The sequence below is a fragment of the Gadus macrocephalus genome, chromosome 2, assembly GCF_031168955.1.
Source record: "Gadus macrocephalus chromosome 2, ASM3116895v1".
Classification (NCBI taxonomy): domain Eukaryota; kingdom Metazoa; phylum Chordata; class Actinopteri; order Gadiformes; family Gadidae; genus Gadus; species Gadus macrocephalus.
Window position 1 is genome coordinate 12,988,934 of NC_082383.1, and position 25,437 is coordinate 13,014,370.

The window sequence follows — 25,437 nt, forward strand, 5'->3', positions numbered from 1 at the left end:
CAAAGGCATCAACTTACGTCTGAATGCCTTGCTCGAATGATAATTACAAATTAAAAGAAAACTACTATGAAGATATTTTCTGTCAATTGTTTGTGTTTACTTTTCACCAACCACGTGCATTTTAATCTTTAGTCATATGCAACAGGTATTTTTTTGGTTTTTGACTTGAATGGACTGTTCCTGATTTAATGTCCGAAAGAAGAAGTATGGTGTCAACGTTTTGCCTCTTGTTGCTGAACAGGAGATCAACTCATGGGATGTAGCGGATGCAGAGTCAGGTTCAACTTGGGCAAAGCAGTGCTGCCCAAAGTGTCCGTGTTCTTTACCATGCTCCTCGTCTTCACATACTTATTTTACTGCCTTGCCGGTGTTTGTGATTCAGTGCCAAGAACTTTATACAGCCATCAATCGCCAGACGGGGATTATGACGATAAAACCCGCGGACTTGACAACCCGCGATCCCAAGCGCTTCTTCGGTCGCACCTTGCGGAAGAGCTGGTGTCCCGGTGGAACGGCACGGACTCTGCGGAGAGTGCGCTCGGCGACGCGGAACAGCGCGGGGCAGTAGAAGCACCTGGCCAACAACTACCCAGTCCAAGACAGATTTATGACGGGACCACAGAGGACGGGGGTAACGGCATCCCCGTGTCGAATACATTCGGGACCAAGAAAATCCCCCAAGCGATCATAATCGGCGTCAAGAAAGGTGGAACGCGCGCGCTGCTTGAGTTTCTCCGCATCCACCCGGACGTGAGAGCGGTGGGGGCAGAGCCGCACTTCTTCGACCGCTTTTATGATAAGGGTCTTGAGTGGTACAGGTATGGAGAACTTATATTCCTTTATTGTTTAATATTTGTTATTTTTGTGATGGTTATCTCTTACAGAGCACGAGGACTTTGTATACCTTTAGGCCGAATTTAGTTTTTTTCGAAGTGTCAAAAATAGCCCGTAGCAATTCCATATGTAGGCCTACGTGAAAAGCAGGCACACGCTTTGTTTATTTGATGTGAACTTGATAATAGCTATATAATAAAAAAGGTCTGCAATATTCTGTTGTGATTTAGAGGCGCTCAGTAGGCTATTTCTCAATGAATCGCCAAAATAGACATTAAGATCAAAATTAAAGACTGAATAGTTAAACACAGATAGGCCTATATAATAAATATATATCAGGAATATATATATTTGTATATATGTAGGCCTATATATATATAAACAAATATATATGTTCCTGATTGCCAAACTTAACAAAAATTGCCTTGATAGCCAACCTTAGCATTTGACTCACAAAAAAAGCTCTTTGGGTCATTGTGGCTGTGAAACGTATAACTGTAAACTATAGTCAGATGAGTCCTCCAACTTAATCCAGGGTAGTCAACATAGGTAATTAAATTATATACTTTGATGTGACCAATTTGTTAAATTTAGCTAATTAAAACCATTAGCTAAATATTGAATCGATTAAAGATTTAGCCATCATTTGGACCTTATGCTATGTTCAAGAATTATTGTTTCTATATGTTCCAGTAGCAGTTCCCACTCTGAGATTGGTGTGAACCCTTAGAATAGGCCAGTACAGTGCATGTGCATGTACAGGCAGGAGGCTGAGTGAACAATACATCTTAAAAACAATACAGCTTAAATGGACAGCTTGAAGCCCATGTCAATGGGCCTTAAGAATTCAATCTTCTATTGTCCACTAGGGGTCCAGTTTGATTCTTTAGTTTGGCAATCCTAACTTATAGCATTTTAGTTAGATATTTACTTTGACTACATACATTAGCATGTTGACTGAAAATACCGTTTTGTACATGCTAAACCCCAAAACAAATCCCAAAATATGAAACTGCCTAATTGAAAACAATCTTCATATTTATTTTGGTCAGGGGTTTTAGGACCAAGAGGGGTAGAGCTGAGTAGGAGTATTTCCTAAAGGTTGAAGGCTAAAGAGGTGCATGATGGTCCCTGGGGAGAGTCACCCACCTGTAGAGAACTGCTGATGTTTCCTGTCAATAACCAGCATAGTCTCACACTGCCTGGCTGATATATTCAGACAGCCAAAGCCAGCAAGCCAATAGCTTACTGTATGATGCAGATAAAGTTGATCTAGGGGTCTCCGGGGAGTACTAGATCATCCTGACATTCATTCAAAAAAGCGTTCATACCCTTCAAAGATCAAATGCTTTATTGACTTTGGCCGCGTGTCTTTGATTTGTGGGTCTATAGACAGACGAGAGAGGGCAGAGGAACCAGATGTGGGAAGCAAATCCCCTTAGTGCCGGCTTTAAAGCAATCGCTGTAACTTCTATGTTTTGTAAATGCATTGTACTATTCTCCGATCATGGGACAATACAATTACACATTAAGGATGAGACTCGTTTGAGGTTAGAAAAAATTGGGATATGCACGTTATATTTTCATCTCCATATCGAGCAGATACATCAGATGATGATGATTGGGGTCGACCTGGCTGTCATAGGCTATGATTTAGGGGGGCAGCCGTAGCAAGACGGGCCGGAACGGAGGTGGTTGTGATCATCTCCAGATGGCCTACAAGCTTTTGAACGAGTCCCAGCAGGGTTCTCGCAGCGGTGTCGGATTAGTCTTGTGGACCTGTGGTCTCCAGCTCCACATGGAAACTGTGGCCTCCAGAAGTCCACGGAGGGTATAGGAATGAGACACATTTCATGGCGAAGAACACTTTCAATGCCATTTTCCTACTCCTCAGCTCCTCCTCCTTCAATGAAAAAGTTGCATTGAAACAGTCCGCCAGCGCATTTAACACAGATCATGTAGTCTGCCCAGCAACAGAATTCTTCAGACTTTTTTCTTGAGAAGAACCATAAGGGGAACATGGCCACAAGCACACAGTGTCAGTATGATTGTTCTGAAGCACACTTCTATGTATGTCACTTTGTCCCTCGGGCTTCACAGTGACCATCAGATACGCATCTGTGTTGTTGCCCTCGCTGTGATTCAGATCCACGCCTTCATACATACGATACCTGTTGACTCATGCGACGCCTCAATGCAGGTGTCAGTCGCGTCTATCTTTGACACGCCTGACCGTGAAGGTGAAACTGAGCAGACAGGAGCACACAGGCGGCGTGAGCGTCAGAGGATTAACAAAACAACACGTGAGGGCAACATGATCTTCTTTTCATGGCTTTCTGGTTGAGATCATTGAAAGCGGATTCTGTCCTCTGAAATCTGGAGAGGCTAATGTCACCACCAATGTCAGAGAGTTTATTTTATCATAGAAGAGGGAGAGAATAGCTTAGCATTAATGTGCAGCACGCCATGGGAGTGGTGAGTGACAGGGACAACCCATGCAGAACCGTGATGTGGAGCCTTCCCCTCGGAGGCGGACTGTGGGGTCGCTCCACGGTAGGGAAGAGAAGGGATGCCTTGATGCTGACTGACTATGGAGCCTTGGTTAGCTGACTCACACACACACACACATAGAAGGGCACGTGCACACACAGAAACACACATTCACAAACATGCACAAACACACAAAGATATATGTGAGCGCACACACATAAAAATGCTCACATGTTCTGACAAAGATGTATATGATCACAGACAGATACACACATGCACAGAGAGAACAACATGAACGTCTATCTTAGATTGAAGTCAGAGTTTTCATGTGGTCGAGGTTTATTTTCCCATCTCAACAATAATTGCAAGTCATTGATAATCCTTCTATTCGATGAGACCTTATTTATGGTGTGTTTAGCATTCACCTATTTTTACTTGACAGCATTCTAGTCAAGTTAACCTTTGAACGCTTGTATTTCAAAATAATCAATACTTTTGAATTGCGTCCAACATGCACAATATTCCTTCCAAGGGAGGAACTAGACTTGCTCAGCAAATCATTGCGTTGTATTGGTGAATGCCAAACACACATGATTTGAGGTTAGCCGACAGCATTTATGTGTATTGAGGATCCCGCTCTGGAGCCTGGGCGTGGGGTCATTAGTTGGAAGAGAGGAGGAGGGAGCCCCGGTGTGAATCGTGTAGTTGAGACTTTATGGGCTAACAGTGTTATCATGTGTAGGCCTATGTCAAAAAACAAAAGGTTTCTTTGGCCCCTGTTTGTATTCTATTTTCAGTTTAGTAATTTAGCAGATTTTTTTATCCAAAGTGACTAACAGGGACTATGTATGATTTATCTTACCCTCTTTTTCTCCCCTTTCTCCCTCAATGTCTCTCTTCTCTTTCTCCCTCCTTTTCTCTCTCTCTCCCCCCCCCCCCCCCCCCCCCCCCCCCCAACCCTTACTCTCTCTGAGTCGGGCATCTTGCACTTTAGATGCTTACAGGTAGACAAGGTTCATTTAGGTGGAACCCAGAGCCATACCCTTCCCCGCCTAGACTATGTTGCATGACAATTTCTAGCTGTCCTAAATGTTTCTCGCGCTTCTCTCTAGTATGTTTGCAATTCCTCCTTCCCCTCCTGCCCATCTTTTCACTCTCTATCTATGTAGTCCTCGTTGGGATCGTGGGAACAAAATGTGGCCCCATTAGTTCAAGTGGAAACCCGCAAACATGGCATGAGGACCTAAGAAACAATTATGTGAAATTCCGAGTTGTCTGATGTCTTCGAGGAAGCGTTGCAGTAACAGCTTGCATATGTGAAAGAAGAACCACCACAGATGAAGAAGAAGAAGAAGAAGAAGAATGTGGGCCCTTGCTTTACATGCTGCACTTACTTCTAATTGTTGTGGTTTCATCTGACATGAAAAGGCCCCAAGTAAATAGCTTGGTGTTTGTTAGGTGTTATTTAAACATGAAGCTGGGTCATGTTATGATGATAAGATGTTTCATTATCAGTATGATAACAGAAATGTGAATGCTATGGTATGTCAAACTAAGCTACACTTTATAGCATAGCATTGTGATCCGCACAAAGAAAATAAAGGAATTCTATCCGAAGAAATACTCTGGGAGGTCATTCATCGATATCATGACAGTGTATGGATTGCCTGACCTATATTCATGACACAGAAGGTCTTCTCCAATAGGATTGTGATTAACACAGCACACTTCCACTCAGTTGCAGGGGGAAATGTCAGCAGCACTAAAGAATGGATTGGACTTCATAAAGGATATGGATTTATGTAAATAAGAAAATGAATGTGATGACAAGGGGAGAAAACTGTTTTTCTTTCTGTTCTCTTCAAGCTTTTCTTTGACAATGCTATGTTTTCTGGAGTGGATTGTATAATATTGGATAATTTGAGACTCATGTGTTCTATTGCTTTACAGCTTAATCCTAATTTGACTATGAATTATTGTATGGTTTTAATATCCATATTATTATTGTGTAAAGCGTATCCAGACAGAGAGTTTCCATATGCAAGGGATTTTCCGTCCACCTCTTTCAGTATGGTGGCTTTAAATGATGTGTAGGCTCAACTACCCCCGATTGGTCTAGCAGCAGGAAGTGGGTTTCTATAGTGTACAGTGTTGAGTTGAACACAGTTTTAATGGTGATCTGTATGGTTAGAGGCTAGTGATGAATTTTGGCTGTGGTTTGAAAAGGGCCTAATCTCATATACCAACATGTGGATGAAATTTAAATAAATCGAGTCACATTGTGGTCCATTTTGCGAAGCACTTTTTGGGGGGAAGAATTTCTATATAAGTCATTTCAGCTCGGTGTCAAAGCTAACAAGAAACAACGTGAGAAGAAATAAAATCTCTTGAGTTTAAACATTTCACACGCATACTATTCTCGCATGGTTGCACTGGCACGATATCCAAGGAAAATACTATGCATTGGGAAAAAACAATACTCAGTGGAATATTGGGGAAATTTTCCCAAGGGAAATTGAAAGCCAATTAGTTTGACATACAAATACACAACAACTTTTTCTGTCCGGTCATTTGATATTTGACTTAGAGCTTGAGTGATGAGCTTGATATGCTCAGGTACAGATTATTTCTATAACATTCAGTAGGAGCCAGTATTACTTAAGTGATGTTTTTGACACAGAATACTACTCTTCTCTCGTTTTCTATTTCAAATCCACCCCTATCTTTCTCTTTGTCTTTCCCATCCACTCTCAGTCTCTCTGCCTCTCACTGTCTCTCTCTTTCTCTGTGAATCACACATGTTGAGGTTTTATTGGCGCTATCCATGCGGAGCAGAGAGCTGAGGGGCGCAGAGGGAAAGAAAATCTCACTACCGAAGCCATTTTAGCTACCGAGTTAGCAACTGTTAAACCAAAGTTTATACAAACCCACAACAGGCTTTTCTGTAGCTAATAAGATAATATTGATGACAAATGCTTTCTTATGTGCCCATTGCAACACCATGACTGTCGACCGGCAATGTCATGGCGAACTTCCACAACTTTCCACAACTTTCTGGTAGAACCATCTGCACACCAAATTGTGTGACATTTAGCCGACAATAACTGCTAACTTACTTGCTAAATCTCTCTCTCTCTCTCTCTCTCTCTCTCTCTCTCTCTCTCTCTCTCTCTCTCTCTCTCTCTGTGTCTTAATAATCAATATATATTTTTTGCTTAAAAGCCAGTCAATGTGATTCCTAAATGGACATCTTGTCTTGTTGCTGTTCAAGTCAGACCAGGGTACCCTTTAAATTTGCAAGTATTTTGTGCAGAGAGCCAGACACTTAAGGGGGGGGGGGGGGGGCAGAGGGGGGCAGGAAATCTCCTGGCCACATCCTTCTTGCCAAGGGGTGTGTGTGTGTGTGTGTGTGTGTGTGTGTGTGTGTGTGTGTGTGTGTGTGTGTGTGTGTGTGTGTGTGTGTGTGTGTGTGTGTGTGTGTGTGTGTGTGTGTGTGTGTGTGTGTGTGTGTGTGTGTGTGTGTGTGTGTGCGTGCGTGCGTGCGTGTGGGGGTAGTAGTTAGTCTTCTAATCCAGCCTGCTATGTACGTATCAGTGGTATAATCAGTGCTGTATCACTTCAGGGTGCTAAGGACCACATCCTTCGAACAGCAGGGCCTCCACACAGCCCATTAAATTGAAAACATGCCTCCGCCCAGTCGCACCCCTGCATACGGTTCACATGCCAGAGGACCGGTTGTTGGTGTTGTTGTTGTTTGTGTGTTGTTATGCTAGTTATTATTATTTGGTATTATTCCCTAAATTATGATTTGCACCATGTTCCCAATCTGGGAGGGTTTAAAAAACGATGTTGTTATGATCAGTTTCCCTTGATAAAAGATTATATGATATTATATCATATTATAAATGTCCCCTTTGTTGGATAATTGAATTACTTAAATTTAACAGAAATGTGTAACAAATGTAAAACTATTCGAAACACAATTACTATAAACAAAAACAAATATATCTATAATATAGATAAATAAGTCTGAATAATTATTATTTCAAGTTACAATGGTGAATCTCCATTGATAACATTGTGCAATACTTAGATTGATCATCCAAATGATGGCATTATAAAATAAAGTTTATAAACGTGAATGTAAATAGTGTTCATAGGGGTGTGTTGAATGATGATGTCTCCAGAGAGGGAACGGAGGCACCACACACCATTAACTATTCATAAGAATGAAGAGACAGTCAATTATCCAAGTGCCAAACTTCACTTAGTGAAGGACACATGCTCCTGGAGGAGAATATAGAGGACAGGAGGCCCCATCACAGTTAGGTACTATCATTCATCTATATCATCTCTCTATCGCTTCAACCTCCTTTGTATCTCTTTGTGTGTCTTTCTCCCTCTCTCTCATTCCCTATAGCGCTGTCCCTCTTTCCCTCTTTCACAGACACTAATTTACTCATTGCACACACGCACACGTACGCAGGCACACACACACACACGCGCGCACACACACACACGCACGAACGTGATCAGAATATTCAACATGCAGAGACAGACATATTGATTAGGTTGAGGCGAACAGGGGACGGGACGTTTGCAGTCGTTGAATAACAATCAATGAATGCTCTTTTATGATGGAGATCGATGAATGGATAGCCTACTTAAAACTTTAAGTAAAGGAAGAAACCTGAAACTTTCCTTCACTCATCGTTGACACTTTATGCTTGTTTTTCTCATGAATACAGGGAGGAAGGTTGTTCAAAGTTTTCACAGCACTACCAGCAACACCTCTCTCCCTCTATTTACCTTACTGCTCTACTGTCTACAGTGCAGGGTTGTTGTCATGAGAGAGCCAGTGCTTAGGAAGCGGAAAGCTACTACTTTGAACTACAGTGAACTAGTGCTTAGCTTCAGGCTATTATAGGGCGAGTGTTGTTTCTCCCACACACTGAAGCTCTCTGGGCTACAGTACGCAGGATTAAAAGAATTAGCCAAAAGATGTGCTGCTGTACTCCTGGTTTGAAGATTCATTTGATCTCTGAGCTCAGGGTTCAATGCAATTCTTAAGGCATTTTTCTCTCTGATCATTCCTAAACACAGTACGCACGTGTGTGTGTGTGTGCACACAGATAGATGAACACACACACACACACACACACGCACACACACACACACACACACACACACACACACACACACACACACACACACACACACACACACACACACACACACACACACACACACACACAGTGCATGTTATTGTAATGCACCTCCATCCTTTGGCATCAGCTTCCTTTGTTTTCTTTTTATCCCGAGGCTCATCCTACTCATGTGTGCTTTCTTACCACATTGTTGGCATGGAAACAAAAAGAACGAACTAACAAAGTCTTTATCCAACTGACTTCTCAAAACAATCATCAAAGTCTATTGAGTGAACAATGAGAAGAAAAAGTAAATAACTGGCAGGATGACATAATTTCAAAGTGGTGTCTGGTCGAGATATAGCTCTGGTCTGTATTTCTGAATGATATGCTTCTCTTGCACGGCCGCAACATGACAGGCACCCTCGTTCTTCCAAACCCTTTGAAGAATGCTCCTTTCATTAACATGCTGTATTCCACGTCGGCTTTTAAAAGGCAACAAACAAAACACATGATGCAACACGACCCTACTTGTTGATTTAATGGTACAGCAAGAGATTGCTGTGGTCCCCCCCCACCCCCCACCCCCCACCCCCCCCGCTACCCATTTCCATTTCCAGGCATATTCGTTGTAAGATGTGGTTGAAACACGCAACAGGGACAGATTATTGTCCTGCCTGTGGAGAGAGTGAGCGTTCCCATTGTCGTTCCCTTTTTTTTCGTCCAAGCAATGTGTGCATGGAGATAATATTCAGTGTGTGAGTGATGAACTGCTAGCGTCCGTGAATGTCAGGATGAGACATCGGAGCTGCTGCTCGGTTAACTCGTAACCAACAAGGTGCCCACACAGCTCCCAAGGAGGCCCGGGGTCCTGCCAGCCCTTCTCCTGGCAGGACCCTGCAAGGAAGTCTGAGGCAGACGGAGCAATGGCCCACACACAAAGAAAATAAAAGCGCTCTTCTGATCTTTTTCGTTTTTTTGCAAATGTTTTTCAACATCTGATGTACAGTAGAACAGGTGCACAATACATAAACACACAACAACATGTTCTGTGTTGGGTTATGTTTCCCAGGACATAATTACATGGAAATACAGTAGATTACTATAGAACAAAAGGCTCCTTTACTATCCATAATATTATTCAATGCTTTTTACTGAATAACCAAAAAGCGAACCACTCTGCAGCACTCTGCAATCTGATCTGTTCTTTATTCACCAGTGTTACTACGAAGCAATGATTACCATTTCCCATTGGCTATTTAGGTATATCAAGCATCCATCTGTGTCCAACCTGATCTAGATAGATCCAAGATGGAGCCCGTAGGAGGAATGGGTTGGCCGTGAAGGGAAGACCTCTGGCAGAGAGGGACGGAGTCTCAGGGGAAATAGCTGTTTAGTGGTTATTGTGGCTTTTAGATTTGGAATCATCAGGAGCTGTATTGAGTGGAAGGCCCTTTTCTATTCACAACCGTTTACAGTTAGGTCGGGATGGGCTGACTGGAGCAGGTCTGTCAGCCTATGTGTGTGTGTGTGTGTGTGTGTGTGTGTGTGTGTGTGTGTGTGTGTGTGTGTGTGTGTGTGTGTGTGTGTGTGTGTGTGTGTGTGTGTGTGTGTGTGTGTGTATATGTGTGTGTGTGTGTGTGTGTGTGTGTGTGTGTGTGTGTGTGTGTGTGTGTGTGTGTGTGTGTGTGTGTGTGTGTGTGTGTGTAAACATGATAATTGCAGATTCATCACAGATTGGTTGTTTTATTGGACAACACACAGTACACAGTCAAATAAGTTTATGTCATCGGTGGATTTAATCTTCAGCCTGCTGCAATCATTTTTAAGTTAGTAGCCTAGAAGTTCAAGCTTATCAAAATGAAGGACAATTAGCTTTAGGTTTTGATGGGACATTCCGACAATGGCCAACGTTTTGTGTTCATCCCTCTCATCTCTTCCAGGAGCTTGATGCCCCGGACTCTGGATGGCCAGATCACCATGGAGAAGACCCCCAGCTACTTCGTGACCAAGGAGGCGCCGGCCCGCGTCCGCAACATGAACAGTGACACCAAGCTCATCGTGGTGGTCCGGGACCCTGTGACCCGCGCCATCTCCGACTACACCCAGACCCTGTCCAAGAACCCGGGCCTTCCCAGCTTCCAGAGCCTAGCCCTGAGGAACGCCACCACGGGCCTGATCGACACCACCTGGAGCGCCGTGCGCATCGGCCTCTACGCCAGGCACCTTGAGAACTGGCTGCAGCACTTCCCCTTGTCCCGCCTCCTATTCGTCAGTGGCGAGCGTCTGGTGTCCGACCCGGCGGGGGAGATGGGACGCGTACAGGACTTCCTGGGGCTGAAGAGGGTTGTGTCGGACAAGCACTTCTACTTCAACCAGACCAAGGGCTTCCCGTGCCTGAAGAAGCCAGAGGGGAGCAGCAGACCGCGGTGCCTGGGGAAGTCCAAGGGCAGGCCCCATCCCCAGATCCCCTCAGAGGTCTTGCAGAGACTCAGGGACTTCTACCGGCCCTTCAACCACAGGTTCTACCAGATGAGTGGACAGGACTTTGGCTGGGAGTAAGGGGAGCTTTGAGGACATAATCCCGCATCCTTAGTGTGTCTGTATGGCGGGGGCGGGTTCACTGTTCCCCCCGACCGGGGGGCTTTAACCCTTTGAATTGGACTCATATTTACAGAGTCTTGCCTGGCTGTATTAAGTCCATAAACACAGTACATAGCGTGCGACTCAGTACTGAAGATACTTAAACTTGATGTCCAGCAGAGTGAATATATGCACACAAGTTACCTTGGATGCATCCAGGTACTCTGGGATGGACAGTAACAGTGACTCAAGTAAATTGTCTTTATTTATATTTAACAGATGCTTGCTGTCAAAAAGAGACAAAAGTGAGATGGACAAGAATCAAAAAGTACAAACGAAATAGGAGAAACTATGAAATAAAGGGAGCTGTGAAAGGATATCATGTATGGTTGATAGCTGATAGCAATTTATTATTTTTTTGTTAAGGATATAAGCTAATATTTATGAGTTATGTTGATTTACACTACAACAGATGAGCTGAGAGTTCTTTATAGAGGTGAAGTATTTATTACATAAAAACGATAAATCCATGAACAGGCTATGAAAAGTCTTTTGTTTGATATGACGTGACATTAGAGAAAATGTCTTTGATGAACCACTCTTTTTTTTAACCTATTTTTATACATTTCAAGCTTGAAGCATATTACTTTGATGGTATTCATGTTCAGAATTACACACCTAGAAATCTGTGTTATACATGTATAGTACATTACAATGTACACCTTGTATATATTGATACATCGACCATGTTTTATTATAAGGGTTTCAGGCAATTTTATCTAAAATTAACTCACAATCTCATTAAAGAAAATTGGCTTATCATATCCTTCACTATTCCATTCATCAAATGGACCATAACAACAGTGTTTGTTTACATTTTGTTCTTAAACAGTTATTAAAACACTATTATTATTAAACAATTTAGATTCCTTTATGTGGAGTATGCAATATTTAGTTATATTTATTTCCAAAGCAGTATGCTTAATCTAACTGTGTATTTTGTCACAATAAGTCAAGTTGTATTTGACATGACATTAATATGAGGTAGTCTATAATGTTGCATCAGAATTCCGTTAAACCCTATAAAATAAATTGATTACATTCTTAAAATATATGACCTGAATTCAAATTCCTGAAATTTAATAAACAAGCTTTAAACTGACAGATAAGAATGCCTTGATTGCCTGTTACTATTAAAATAATAACATCATTATTGAGAAGTGACATATTTCTGTATCCGTTTATCTCATCTCTCTCTCTCTCTCTCTCTCTCTCTCTCTCTCTCTCTCTCTCTCTCTCTCTCTCTCTCTCTCTCTCGCTCTCTCTCTCAATATCTGTCCATCCCTCTCTCTTTCTCACTCACTCACTCACTCACTCACTCACTCACTCACTCACTCACTCACTCACTCACTCACTCACTCACTCACTCACTCACTCACTCACTCACTCACTGTCATGTTTGCCCTTTATCAAAAAGTCTTCCTTTAAGTATCACGATGATCACGATGCCAATGGCTGGCCACTTCTGGTTTTATTAGAATGCCAGTTACGTCACTAACAAGAAGCAAAACTGAACACAGGAGGAACCGTTTAAGGGCATAGGCATTCCACTCCTGTTCCAGGCAACTATTTGCCCAGGATCTCTTTCTATTTAACACACAAACCCAAACACACTATGCAAATACACACTATGCAAATACACACACACACACACACACACACACACACACACACACACACACACACACACACACACACACACACACACACACACACACACACACACACACACACACACACACACAAACACACACACAAATATTGAGGTCTCTTCCGCCTCTACTATGTCTACTTGCATGTCTACTTGTCAGACTTGCTGATAATTCTAACTTCTATTGTATGCCAGCCCAGCCCTCAACCTGCGACACAACTCATTTACCAAACTGATAGCTGGCTATTGGGCCTAACGATGGGATTAGGCCTAATAATATCAAAAGGCCTAAATATGTTATCAGGCCAAAATATGTGTGCCTAAAGATGATATCAATCCTAAGTAAATGATTAGGCCTTAAGATTTTAATAGGCCTAGAAAGGATTAATAGGTCATAAGAATGTGAGCAGGCCTAAATATGTTAATAGGCAGACAGTGGATATGCCTTAATGAGGTATTAGGCCTAAAGGTGACTTACAGTAAACATGTTACAACTTACCATTAGTCCTTTGCAGATGTTTTCGTCAAAAGCGTTTTACACTGAATACATAAACGTGTTAGCATTAAAGAGCAGGTAGGGGTTTGAGACATCTTGCTCAATTAGACCTATTAGACTAAACATGTTTCACAGTTGTTTTAAGGCCTGAAAAATATATTAGGCCTCAATATGCATAGGCCATCCAGAGCCAGGATTCATATTAATAAGTGAAGAGTTAATTGCATTGCATCATCACACTTAACTGTTCACTGTGAAGCCACAGTTACGGTTAAGGATGATGAATCAGTTAAAGTTTTGGTGTGGCCCACCGCATTTCTCAACACCCATGGCAGTAAAGTAAAAGTAATTTGAGTAATTAGAGTTGGAGAATTCAAGATCAAGCAAGTAGCAATCAAATTGTCGGAAAAAGATTGTGACTCATCTGAAGATGTCTCATCTATCAAACTTTATAGGCTTCTATTTTTGACGGCTAAAATGTTATTTTAATTTACTTAAGAAGAAGTACACTCATAGTCAGTAATAAGCACTTTGAAGGAATAAAATGGAAAGTATAAAAAAAGTTTTCTACATCTAGGCTTTAAGTAGGCCTATATGTTTGAGAAAGCACAACGATGGATCTATGCAAAATGCTACTAATGTGATAGAAGTTTTAAAGTAACGCAGAGAATTTTGCACATCTATTTTGATCATCAGAGACCTAGCCACGATTAATGATCGACTGGTACTCTGGGTTCTCTATGGAGGGCAATTTCTCATTTATAAATCAAGTCATAAATAAAAAAAGCCACACCGAAAAAGTCAGCTTTTTCCCAAAACAACGAGAACGCTGGTTGATCTCTGTCTCCGATTCTCATGCAATTTGCTTGGCTCTGCCCGGTATGCGACTTCTGGGGCTTTGAAAGCCGCAATTTGATGCATGCCATCAATTCCTACCATTGTTGATGCAATTTTTCGTTTGAATGAAGATCCCCACGTTGTGGACTTGGGTACGCACCGCTAACTATCAGAGTTTTTGGCACGATGGTCAGTGTATATTTTGTGTTGCGACTCTACGACTCTCCACGTATTGTGAGTGGGCACATGGTAGACAAATCAGAGGTGCGACTATTGAAGGGGCGGGGACTTTACGGTTTGTGTTGAGGGAACTATTGGAGAAAGCTGATTTGCGAGTAGCAGATAAAAAAGAGGGATTACAGCGCCAAAAAAGTGGTTTCCAAATTGAGGAGAGGCAAATGAAGACGCTCCGTAACTTGAACAGGAATCCACACATTTTCCGCCCTCACCACAGTCTCCTTCAACACTGGAAACAAATGCCTGGGGAAATTCTTTCTTCCCTGTGGTAAAGGGTCCAAGGTTTCTCGTTAAAGCCTGGCTCCGTGCTTTAATTGTTGAGAGTGTAATTAGGATTGGAATGTTATTAAAAGTACATTTTGGAAAAAGGTCTTTATTGGGCTATGGATTAAAGTATTACAATGGTATTTATTTGATTGTTTTCCAGACTTGTTTATGTTTACACTTAACTCTTATAGCTAGGCCTATGACAAAACTCATGTTTCCAAATGGATGAGGAGCCAAAATAAAATCTTACGGACAGCATCCTTAACTTATTTACCCCTTATATGTCCGTCTTAACTGAGATCTATTTTTTTTATAAAGTTGTCCTACCTCCTACCCTTGGTTGAAAACGAGTGTGTTGACCTAGCATCGACCTTTTGAACATGGCTCTGTTTCATTGGACTCCAGTTTACAGTTCCCTCCGAGTGGTCTTCTTCCTCCTGCAGTAACTCTGCCAGGTATACAGTGTAGGCTACAGAGGCACTTATTGGGCCCTTTAATTTCTGTCTTTGTTGTCACTTTATCGGCTGGGTTTTGATCAAAACCCAGCATCCCATTTTCCGTCTTATTTCTTCTGCAAATGAAGAGATAGATCCCTCAGCCTTCAAAGTATGCAGGCTGACAGGAAAAACCTTTGAAAAACAAGGTTTAAATTTAACTGGGAAAAAATGAAATGCAGGAATTCATAGACACGCAGCAGACATGCAACATGCCCGCACATACAGAGAGAAAGAGAAAGAGTGAGAGAAAGTAAATATGTTCATATACGATCAAGCTTTCTACTTTCCTAGGAATGTGCGGATTAGTGATGAGGACATATGTGTATATGCGTATACTTACTAAGTCGTTCCTTCTGTTGGCTATGCCGGTGGTTTTGGGCTAAGAATGACGACACCACAGCCAGGTCTCGTGACATGCTACATGGCACACATAGCAGGCTGTCACCAACGGTCCTTCCCCTAGACACAGACGCAGACCAGTTCTAAAACCGTTTCGCATGCAAGACCTTCTCACGGAACATCGTTGGCAGGATAGTCTGGTCGTGAGCAGTGTAGAACAACCAGCTAAAAAGTACTGGGTTAGATACCCAATGTCCGCATCTGAACAAAGCATTCTGTAGCACGATGACAATGCCCTACCTACTAATGACTTTGGATGAAGGTATCTGGATAATGACCAGACACACACACATACACACACACACACACACACACACACACACACACACACACACACACACACACACACACACACACACACACACACACACACACACACACACACACACACACACACACACACACACACACACACACACACACACACACACACACACTTTCTAGGAAGTAGTATATCCTAGTAGTAAGTCTACACTCTTTCTCCATCTAGTTAGTAGTACTGTATTTGCATTCTTTCTCTATCTAGTAAGTATATCCTAGTGGTTACTCTGTCTACTTTATTTCTCTATATACACTAGTTAGTCTATCAGTTAAGTATATCCTCCTAGATAGTCTATCTACCCTTTTTCTCTGTCTAGCTTGTAGTATATTCCAATGGCTGGTCTATCTACACTTTCTATATCAAGTAATTTGTATATTGTAGTTGTTAGTCCATCACTCTACACACTCTTAAGTTTCGGTAAATTTAAGGATTACATGAGGAATAAGTGCTTCCAGTTCATTCTCACCTGCTATGTCTTGTATGATTATGACTATGTATGATTATTATGAGGAAAGCTACTCCCCTCTGTATTTGTATAACATCAGACAATGGAAGCGATAGATTGTCAGGAGACCTACATCCACTCTAGTAAATAAATAGGAATCTCCACCAAACACTTGCCTCTCCCTGACGTCATCATAAAATGTCTGACACCACTGCGTGCTTTGATTCCTTTTTGCACATCAGAATCCTTTAAAGACAAAGTCTTAAACAGCTCAAGCCATGGAAATAATGGGGTCTAAACGAATGACGCTACGTTCAATGGTTTTGACTCCAAGCTTGATTCTACGTGACATTACGATGAAGGAATAGCGGACAGGGTGGGGGTTTCCAGGTAAGCTATTCCGTACCAGTGTCATTGTTCTTCCTGTCGATGACCAAACACCACTTCAGAGGCTGCTAAATGCCTGGTCCAGAGCTGTGTCTATGGGTCTTTGAAGCTACCGTTGAACTATCCATCGGGATGTAATAGTCGTTTCAAGGGGCCAATGAACCTTGGGTATTAAGAATAAAGAAAACCACACACACAACCCATTACCCTCTTCTCTAGATCTATTTTAGCACAAGCCAGAAAAACGCCTTGTGGTGGCTATGAGCCGTTTCCCTCCCCCCAAACTGAGGAGAGCCTTATTGAATCTGTCATACCTGGCTCCCCATTGATGGACACACCGGCCCCCAGGGGACCCTGAGGGCCAATGCTTAGGCTTGGGTGATACGATGCCCCAGAGTGATGGGAGATGGATGTACAGGGGACTCGGGTTACGGTAGACAGGCCCAGGACAGGCCGCTGGGGCTAGGGTAGTAGGGGGGGGGGGTGAAGACCCCTGATTGATCCTGAAAACAGAGAGGCCTGTGGGAAAGAAGGAGGTGTAACTGAACCTGGAACAGATGTTTGACAGCGCTGCAAGAATGTGGTCATTCCCATACAGGTAGTCTTCTTGAACTTCACACGCCCGTGCTCAACCACATTTGAGGAAATGTGATATTCAATATTGTCACTGGAATCGACAGGAATGGTGTGAAGTTTAGCTCTTCTTTGTCCCTATTTGTTGCATCAAATTGTAAGTTTGGGATCCTTGAAATATGCAGCGTTTACAAGCACATGTTAGCGATAAATGTTGAAAGCATTAATGGCGCTGATATTTGTTGATCTTAGCAAAAGGCAAAAATCAGGACCAAACAGTAGTAGACTGAAGAACTATTCTTAAAGGGGAACTGATTAGAAATTAGACCCAACGACATACAACTGAATACAGACTCCTGAATTAGGATTAATGTCATCATATAATCAGTAATGTTTAACTTTATAATAATATCGAATGTCTAATGACAAGCTCAAATCTGGTATTTCACTTTATATCACTACATGTTTGCTAGAGTCGGGGATCTGTAGTGGAATAATTGGCAAACCTAAACTCGGCCAGCAGGCATACCATGAAAAAAAATCTGTAAAGGTTTAAAATGAACACTGTGTACCAGCCAATCTGTAGAACTACAATGTCTAAGATCTCCTTCTGAAAAAATATATAATTATATATATAATTAATTTATGTTAGACATTACTTATTATTCCTTGGTAGAATATTTCTTAAAGAAACAGGAAACAAGATTTTACCCGGTTTCAAGCCTAGGCCCATGTCATCTCAACTAGACGTTCTGCTATATAGATTAATAAGGCTAATTCCTATCTATTAAAAAAAAATTGGGCTACTGATGAAAAAGTATTTATTTTAGGACACTTCTTGACAATAAAGTACTTGATTAAATTGAGCATGATCAAAAGACACCGAATGTCTCGAAGGAAGGAAGACAACTAATCTAATTAAGCAAGTGAGAAGATTGGCATGGCTTCCAATTGATAACTAACATATCACCATGAATTGCAGAGAGGAAGGTAGATATATTTTGGTGCAAGGAGAATGTATACAAATGCATTTGAAACGAGTAACAATTTAATTCATTTCTATACACATTTCATTTTTCCATTTTTCAAAAAAGGACGCATTGGCGTCATGAATTGGACAAGTATAGCATTTAATGAAAGAAAAGGTATACGTTCTGTATATACATATATACGTTACGTATATTTGTAAATAATCTTTCATTTACTATGGGCTTAAAAATATATTTAGTTAAATGAACAACCAATGAGCAATCATAAGCATTCGCTAGATATTTTTAACATGTTGCAAACACTTGCGCTAAAGTGGCGCCACCTGCTGGTTAATAAACAGCATTTCATTAATTTAAGTAGCCTTAATAACAAATGAAATCACATGTTAATCCATCATTTTCAATAATAAATCATTTCCAATCGACACTTGCATCCATACATTTGTTAAATCACACATGATTTTGATTTATTGATTTTTTCGATTGACTTTGAAGTTCATGGTAATGACGTCTTCTATGCCCGCCTGGAGCTCGTCGTGCTCCTGTACGGCGGAGACCCCTTTCGGCGTCCCGGTTAAGATGAGGTCGCCCTCCTCCAGTGTGATGATCTCGCTTATGTAACTGATGAGAAAAGGAATGGAGAAAATCATCTCAGCCGTGCAGCCGTTCTGTCGCAACTGGTCATTCACCTTCAACCACAGCGTCACGTTTCCCGGGTCAGGGATCCGTTCTTTGGGAATGAATTCGCTTATGGGGCAGGAGGTGTTGAAAGCTTTAGCCAGTGTCCATGGCAGACCCTTTGACTTGCAATCTTCCTGGATGTCTCGGGCTGTCATGTCCAAACACAACGCGTAGCCCGCAACGTGGTCCATAGCGTTACTCTGAGAGATAGCCGTGCCGCCCTTCCCAATTACAACCCCCAATTCAACTTCATGGTGCAAGTTGCTGGAGTAGAACGGGACCAGAATAGGGGAGCCCTCGGTAACGTATGCAGAAGGTGGCTTCAAGAACAAAATAGGCTCTGTAGGAAGAGCATTCTTTAATTCCTTTGCATGGTCAGCATAATTTCTTCCCACGCAGATGATTTTCCTGCCCCATTCCCAGAACCGAGATATATTTCGCGCAGTCATTGCGTGTCTCAAAAAAAGTTTTCATCCGCATCAAAGCAGTCCGCGCCTGTAAAAAATGACCTTTGACAGCAAAACCACGGACCTATTAGCAAAACCCTCCCACTTCCGTGTGAGGTGTCAATCTACGGAGCCCCAAATGGGAACAAATATTTTGGGCTAAATTAGCAAAAATAGAAACAGGATAGCTAGTTGTATATATACAGTCACAACTGCACACTGACCAGTATACCCCGTATCCCCATTGAAGTGCATGAAATTAAACTCTAATGCAATGTCAAATATATGTCAATTGCTGACCACCGTTCCAAGCAAACCTACTCCGTAACACTCCCCCCTCATCCGATTGGTGGAGTCGAGGAGGTTAAAGTTGATATGTGACGCAAAACTACGCGCCAACCAAACCCAAAAGAACCAGTTTACCTTATTGCATATCAGCGTTGTTATGTTATTCAGGTCATTGATAACGAATGCCTGCACTCTTGGTTTTCTCGGAGCTGCAACGACTTACAGCCTTGGTTTGTTGTTATTTTCTTCATTATATAAGCCGACACTTTAGTTTGGTACACTTTGTTGGTTGTATAACCGGTGTAACGCAGTCTTTATTTAGACTGTCACTGCTTGCCAGGCTGTGTTTTTTTTTATTTTGGTTTTACGCTGATATTCAGCATATTAATAAGAACTCTTATAGCTGTCGTATTCATCATAAAATACGTGTTGAATGTTGCTTTTGAACGAACTTGCCGTTATTCCCACGTTTTCAAGAAGTGTCAATCATAACTTGACTCAAGATAAACCAATTTGTTAAATATTTGATTTGCCTAAAAGTCTATTGAAGCTCACTTTCCTTCTTTCCAAAATGTTAGCTCGGTTGTCGATCATATTCTATTATTTCTGTCAATATCAAAGGCTTTCATTGTAAACCTTTATCTGATACATCCATCCAGTCCCTGTGAAAGTGAAAGCCCAGGCTGCTGCTCTCATCCACAACCTAGTGAGGAAGTCATCGGTTGTCGAACAATCCAACATGAAGATTGAACTACTTCCAGCGCTCAGTGACAACTACATGTACCTTGTGATCGATGTTGACTCCAAAGAAGCAGCTATTGTCGACCCCGTCGAGCCGATCAAGGTAGGTTGAGTACTCCCATTGTATACTCACTCTTTGTGAACTTCAGCGATTATAAATCCTTATCTCAATGTGAATGAGTGTCTTTACATATTAACAGGTAGTAAACGAGACATGATTAAACATGAGTAAAGCAAGCCTGTATATTTTTTGTCTGTATTTCTGTTTTGTTCGCTACCTGTTAATGTGTACTGTACAGACACTGGCATATATTGTTGAATCAATCTTTTATCACTGAAATGCCACATAATTCCCTAACCAAACTTAGAAACTAGTTTAGGCCATACAACCGAATTTTCTAGGCCATAATATGTAGTTGTTGAGCATAACATTATATGGTCATGGTTTGGTGAAACCAGATGATGTGTCACATAGAACAGACTCAGGGTGCCTTGAGACCTGTACCTTGTACACATACCAAGGGTTTAGGCCTTGTATAGTGATCACAGCCCATAGAGAAGATAGATGGAAACCAGATAAAATTCCGGAAGGAGTTCCCCCACTAACACCTAGTGTATGCTCACAAAAGCCAATCAAGAGAAGCTTCCCAGGTGGAGCCACAAACTTTGACTGAATATAATAATGCATTGGGGACAGTTAGTTCTGTATGACGACACCATTGAGATCAGTTTAATAAGTTAACGTTCAACTGTGGCTGTGCCATTACAGGTTATTGAAGCAGTCAGAAAACATGGAGTACGACTCACAACAGTGTTGACAACCCATCACCATTGGTAAACAATATCTACTATTGCCATTTGAAAAAAGCATTGGCATCCTGATGGTTATTGTAGGGGGTTACATAAGCCTGTTGGCTCTGCAGGGATCATGCCGGTGGGAATGAGAAGATGGTAAGGTTGATGCCGGGACTAAAGGTGTATGGAGGGGATGACCGAGTTGATGCCCTCACGAAGAAAGTCACTCATTCCAACACCCTCAAAGTAAGACTCTCTGTATGCATGTCCGAATTGTGTTCTTGAGCAAGATGGCTGTCCAATACTTGAGTTGTGTATTGTGCCGAGGCACCACCGCCTCGGCAGCGGGCAGCGCCGAGGCATCACCGCCCCGTGGCGTTGGTGCCTCGCAGCGGGGCAGCGGGGCTCTGGCGGGAGACAATTGCGGTCAACAATCCCTTTCTCCTCCAGCGCGGTTCATCTAATTCAGGGAGTCAAAGCCAAAGTATCTTTCCCCCAATTCCTTCTCAAACATGGCTGAGATAACCACCGCTACGAGTCTCGTTGTCGAAATACCAGAGACGTCAGAGAACCCGACATGTAATGCGCCATAACACTAATAAGGTGTGTGTGTGTGTGTGTGTGTGTGTGTGTGTGTGTGTGTGTGTGTGTGTGTGTGTGTGTGTGTGTGTGTGTGTGTGTGTGTGTGTGTGTGTGTGTGTGTGTGTGTGTGTGTGTGTGTGTGTGTGACGCACACGCGTGGCGCTCGCACGGTCTAATAACAAAGGTGTGCGTGTGTGTGTGTGCTCGCACGGTCGTAGCTCATTCTCTCATTGGCGGGCCAAATTCTCTGGGCGGGCAAAGCAGAGAAAGGGGAAGTAACATGTCCCCATCTGAGGACATAAGGGGAAAAACCAAATCGGCTTGTCTGAGCTTTGTTTATTCAAAGGCAGAGCAGGATACCTAGTGCTCGTTTTACACCTAACGCCATTTCTAGCTACTGGGGGGCCATAGGCAGGCTAGGGGAACTCATATTAATGTTAGAAAACCTCAAAGTAAATATTTCACACCATGGGACCTTTAACTGCTTGAATTACTAAGCTGTAGTAAATTACTAGCTAGCTAAGTAATTTGTGTGGCCGTAATGCAAATGGCTCATGCATTGTAGATGCCTTGAAATCTCATTCAATTTCATTCATATCTTTTACATACATATTTTATCTTCGTTTTTTTCAACATTTTAATTGTTTTGACTATGTTGTACTCTGAATCCTAATTGTCCATCATGGATTTAATAAAGTTCCTTATTAAATGCATTGAACCATACTTCCGTGTGCGTTCCAAGGTTGGCTCCCTCACTGTGAAATGCCTGTTCACTCCATGTCACACGACCGGCCACATCTGTTACTATGTAACCAAAGAAAACAGCACCGAACCCCCAGCAGTGTTCACAGGTATCGCCACTTAGGTTGGCCTATGCCCTCTTTGTGTACGATGATGATCGTAAGATTTCCCCATGTCCACATCTGTCGGCATCCTTGAGAAAGATGCTTTCTGCAGTAAAACATAAATATTGGATGGATCACAAGAGTGCCCCTATGATGTAGGCTCCGATCATTTGTTGCAGGTGACACGCTCTTTGTTGCCGGCTGTGGTAAATTCTTTGAAGGCACGGCGGAGCAGATGTACAAGGCCCTGATAGAGACTCTTGGGAAACTTCCACCTGAGACGGTAACTACTGCTTCCAAAGACTTAATCTGTAATGTAAACCTATTTTACTAAAATGAACATGCATAGTAGACAGGAGCCATCATTAAACTTATACTCCGATGCTTTGGGGGCGAATATGGGACCATAGATGTGTGTTTTATTTCCCTTTACTTTAACTCATTATTTTTGTAGCAGAGGGAGATGTTTCATAAGTGCCTTGTAGTATCAATTTCCCAGTAATATTTTCCTTTTGTGTTTTCAGCGTGTATACTGCGGTCACGAGTACACCGTCAGCAATCTGAAATTTGCACGACACGTGGAACCAGACAATGAAGACATTCTTAAGAAGCTAGAGTGGGCCAAGGTATCTTATCTCATGATTTCCTTTCAGTGAAGTTGGTTGCTGTCATTGTTTGGGCCTATGTGAATAACATTCGATTCATTGATGTGACGTAATCCTAGGAACAATGTGACAAGGGTGAACCTACCGTTCCATCCACTGTGGCAGATGAATTCACATACAACCCTTTTATGAGAGTAAAGTATGTAAATTCCTGTTATCTTACTATTATTATAAGGAAAGCTTATTTTTTTTTACCTAAAGCGCCAGTGAACCCACTGTTTCAGATGGAATTCTAACAATTGATTTGAAAAAAAAAAAGTTTTAGCCCCATGGTTATTCCCATGGTTCCGACCCGCTTTATGATACTTTATGATATTTCTTCAGTACCTTTGTTGTGTAACTGTTATTAGCGTTATGATAAGCAATTTGTATATTAAATGCGCCACATACCGTAGCGTTATACTAAATTGCTGCTCAGACAGAGCTTTATCATCGTTACAATAAGTGTCTGAAAAGCTAAACACTGCAATCAACCAGTGCCCAGACAGAGCTCCACGCATCCACCCAAAACGCGCCGCTGTTGCCCCTGGCTCCTGAAGTCAGAGTGCCTTGGGAAAAGGTACTCGGATGTCACGAAAAGAATGCCACTTGTGTACACGTGGAACGTTCAAAGTGTTTTGGGGATAATGGCATAAACAGGATTTACCAAATTTTTCTCTAAATTTGGGTCATTTCAGTAAACGGCATAGATAAATATGTTGACGATCATATACTGTATGACAAATGGCCATGTTTTAAAACAAAGACAATTGGTTTTGGGTTCACTGGCTCTTTAAGTACGAACTATTTTGTATGGTTGGTAAGATATTTACCTTAACATAAATGTGTTATTTTCTCTGCTTGCTTCTAGGGAGAAGTCTGTGCAAGACCATGTTAAACAGACTGAGGCTATTAACACAATGAGAAGTCTACGGAAAGAGAAGGATAGCTTTAAGGTCCCAAAGCTGTGAAGCTCATTGCGTGAATATGATCTCTGCATGCAATTGGAAACACAATCAGTCTTATTTTTTATTTCTCAAAATTGAGCTAAAAAGCTGGAATCCAATGTAATATTTATTTAAAAAACTGAAACTTATGGTGATGGGGCATTCTAAGTAAGTTATGTTTTAAAACGGAAAAATATAAAATAATTCATTTTTTTTTACAAATACATATTTTGGGGGAATGCTGCAGGAGCCAATCTGGCATAATGCTTGATTTTAGATTATATGAGGAAGAGAACTTTTACCTGTAAATAATTTCCACTGTAATGTAATGGCTAATTCCGAAATAGTTTTTTGTTAACGTATAACACTTTCACAATGTGTCTACAGAGAGCTTTTTGATTAATATATATTACTTGTCTTAATATGTTGTCGATTATTTTTTGTTGTGTAGAAGCTTTATTGATAAACATTCTATCAAGGATGATCCATATACAGAAATCACATATTTGGAAATTATTTCTACTTGAGTTTACAATAATTTCTTCATGTAGTCCATATTTGTCTGTTAATCATCAAAGGTAAAAAGTTGGAATGATTCTGTTAAATTAGATATAAACCACCTGCAGTGCAATATATAACCCATTCTTCACGTTGACCTATCTTTTTAAATGGCCTACCACCAAGAACGTTGTGGACGCTTCTTAAACAAATTAAAATGCCTTAGATTTGACATTTGTTGAACGTGTGTGACATTGAACTGAGGCTGGGACCATGAAAACATCTGAATTAGAAAGTTTATCAACAATGAAATGTGTTCACCCATCAGTCAATCAATCAGATTTTTTCCTAAATTAACCCATTTTATTCTTGTCCACTCTTGAAGGTCTGTGGTGTCTTTGAGGTTAAAGATCAGTTATATAGTTTAGTTGTGGGTCAATTGGACACCCAGTTAAACCTTATTTATTTGGTCTCACAAACAATTGCAGAAAGACGTTACAGAAAAATTATTTGACTCATCAGATTACTATCAACTCTTAATGGCCACACGCACACAATTATAATTATATATTATATATATTATCAACTTATTCGTAACGCTTCCTTCTGCGGCAGTTGGGTGCAATAATATCTACAGTAGCATGGCTCCAGTAACTCACATTGAAGTTTTCCTGTCAAGCTGTTCAGCAAACTAAATGTTTGCTGTTAAAATGTTTGCCTTCAAGCTGAAAAAGTTAATGTGGAACTTTCTTTAGA

General features: G+C 41.5%; 3 protein-coding genes across 3 annotated transcripts in view; 2 read left to right on the forward strand and 1 right to left on the reverse strand.

Annotated features, from left to right (window-relative positions):
• Positions 1-11,588, forward strand: part of LOC132449995 (heparan sulfate glucosamine 3-O-sulfotransferase 6-like) — a 12,036-nt gene extending 448 nt beyond the window's left edge. Inside the window, exons 1-2 of the mRNA XM_060041948.1 lie at positions 1-818; positions 10,415-11,588. The exon at positions 1-818 is cut by the window's left edge and continues 448 nt beyond it. Coding sequence (XP_059897931.1) covers positions 253-818; positions 10,415-11,033 — 1,185 coding nt within the window. The 5' untranslated portion in view covers positions 1-252 and the 3' untranslated portion in view covers positions 11,034-11,588. The remainder of the gene's footprint in view (positions 819-10,414) is intronic.
• A 6,441-nt stretch (positions 11,589-18,029) lies between these two features.
• fahd1 (fumarylacetoacetate hydrolase domain containing 1) lies at positions 18,030-19,617 on the reverse strand. The gene has a single exon (XM_060041989.1). It carries the CDS (start codon positions 19,342-19,344, stop codon positions 18,682-18,684), a length of 663 nt encoding a protein of 220 aa, XP_059897972.1. The 5' UTR covers positions 19,345-19,617; the 3' UTR covers positions 18,030-18,681.
• Positions 19,618-19,700: 83 nt separating this feature from the next.
• hagh (hydroxyacylglutathione hydrolase) lies at positions 19,701-24,830 on the forward strand. Its single transcript, XM_060041976.1, has 9 exons — positions 19,701-19,859; positions 20,289-20,473; positions 21,140-21,204; positions 21,294-21,411; positions 22,490-22,598; positions 22,772-22,875; positions 23,117-23,218; positions 23,317-23,396; positions 24,108-24,830. The coding sequence occupies exons 1-9, from the start codon at positions 19,787-19,789 to the stop codon at positions 24,205-24,207; spliced, it is 936 nt and encodes a 311-aa protein (XP_059897959.1). The 5' UTR covers positions 19,701-19,786; the 3' UTR covers positions 24,208-24,830.
• Positions 24,831-25,437: the final 607 nt, after the last annotated feature.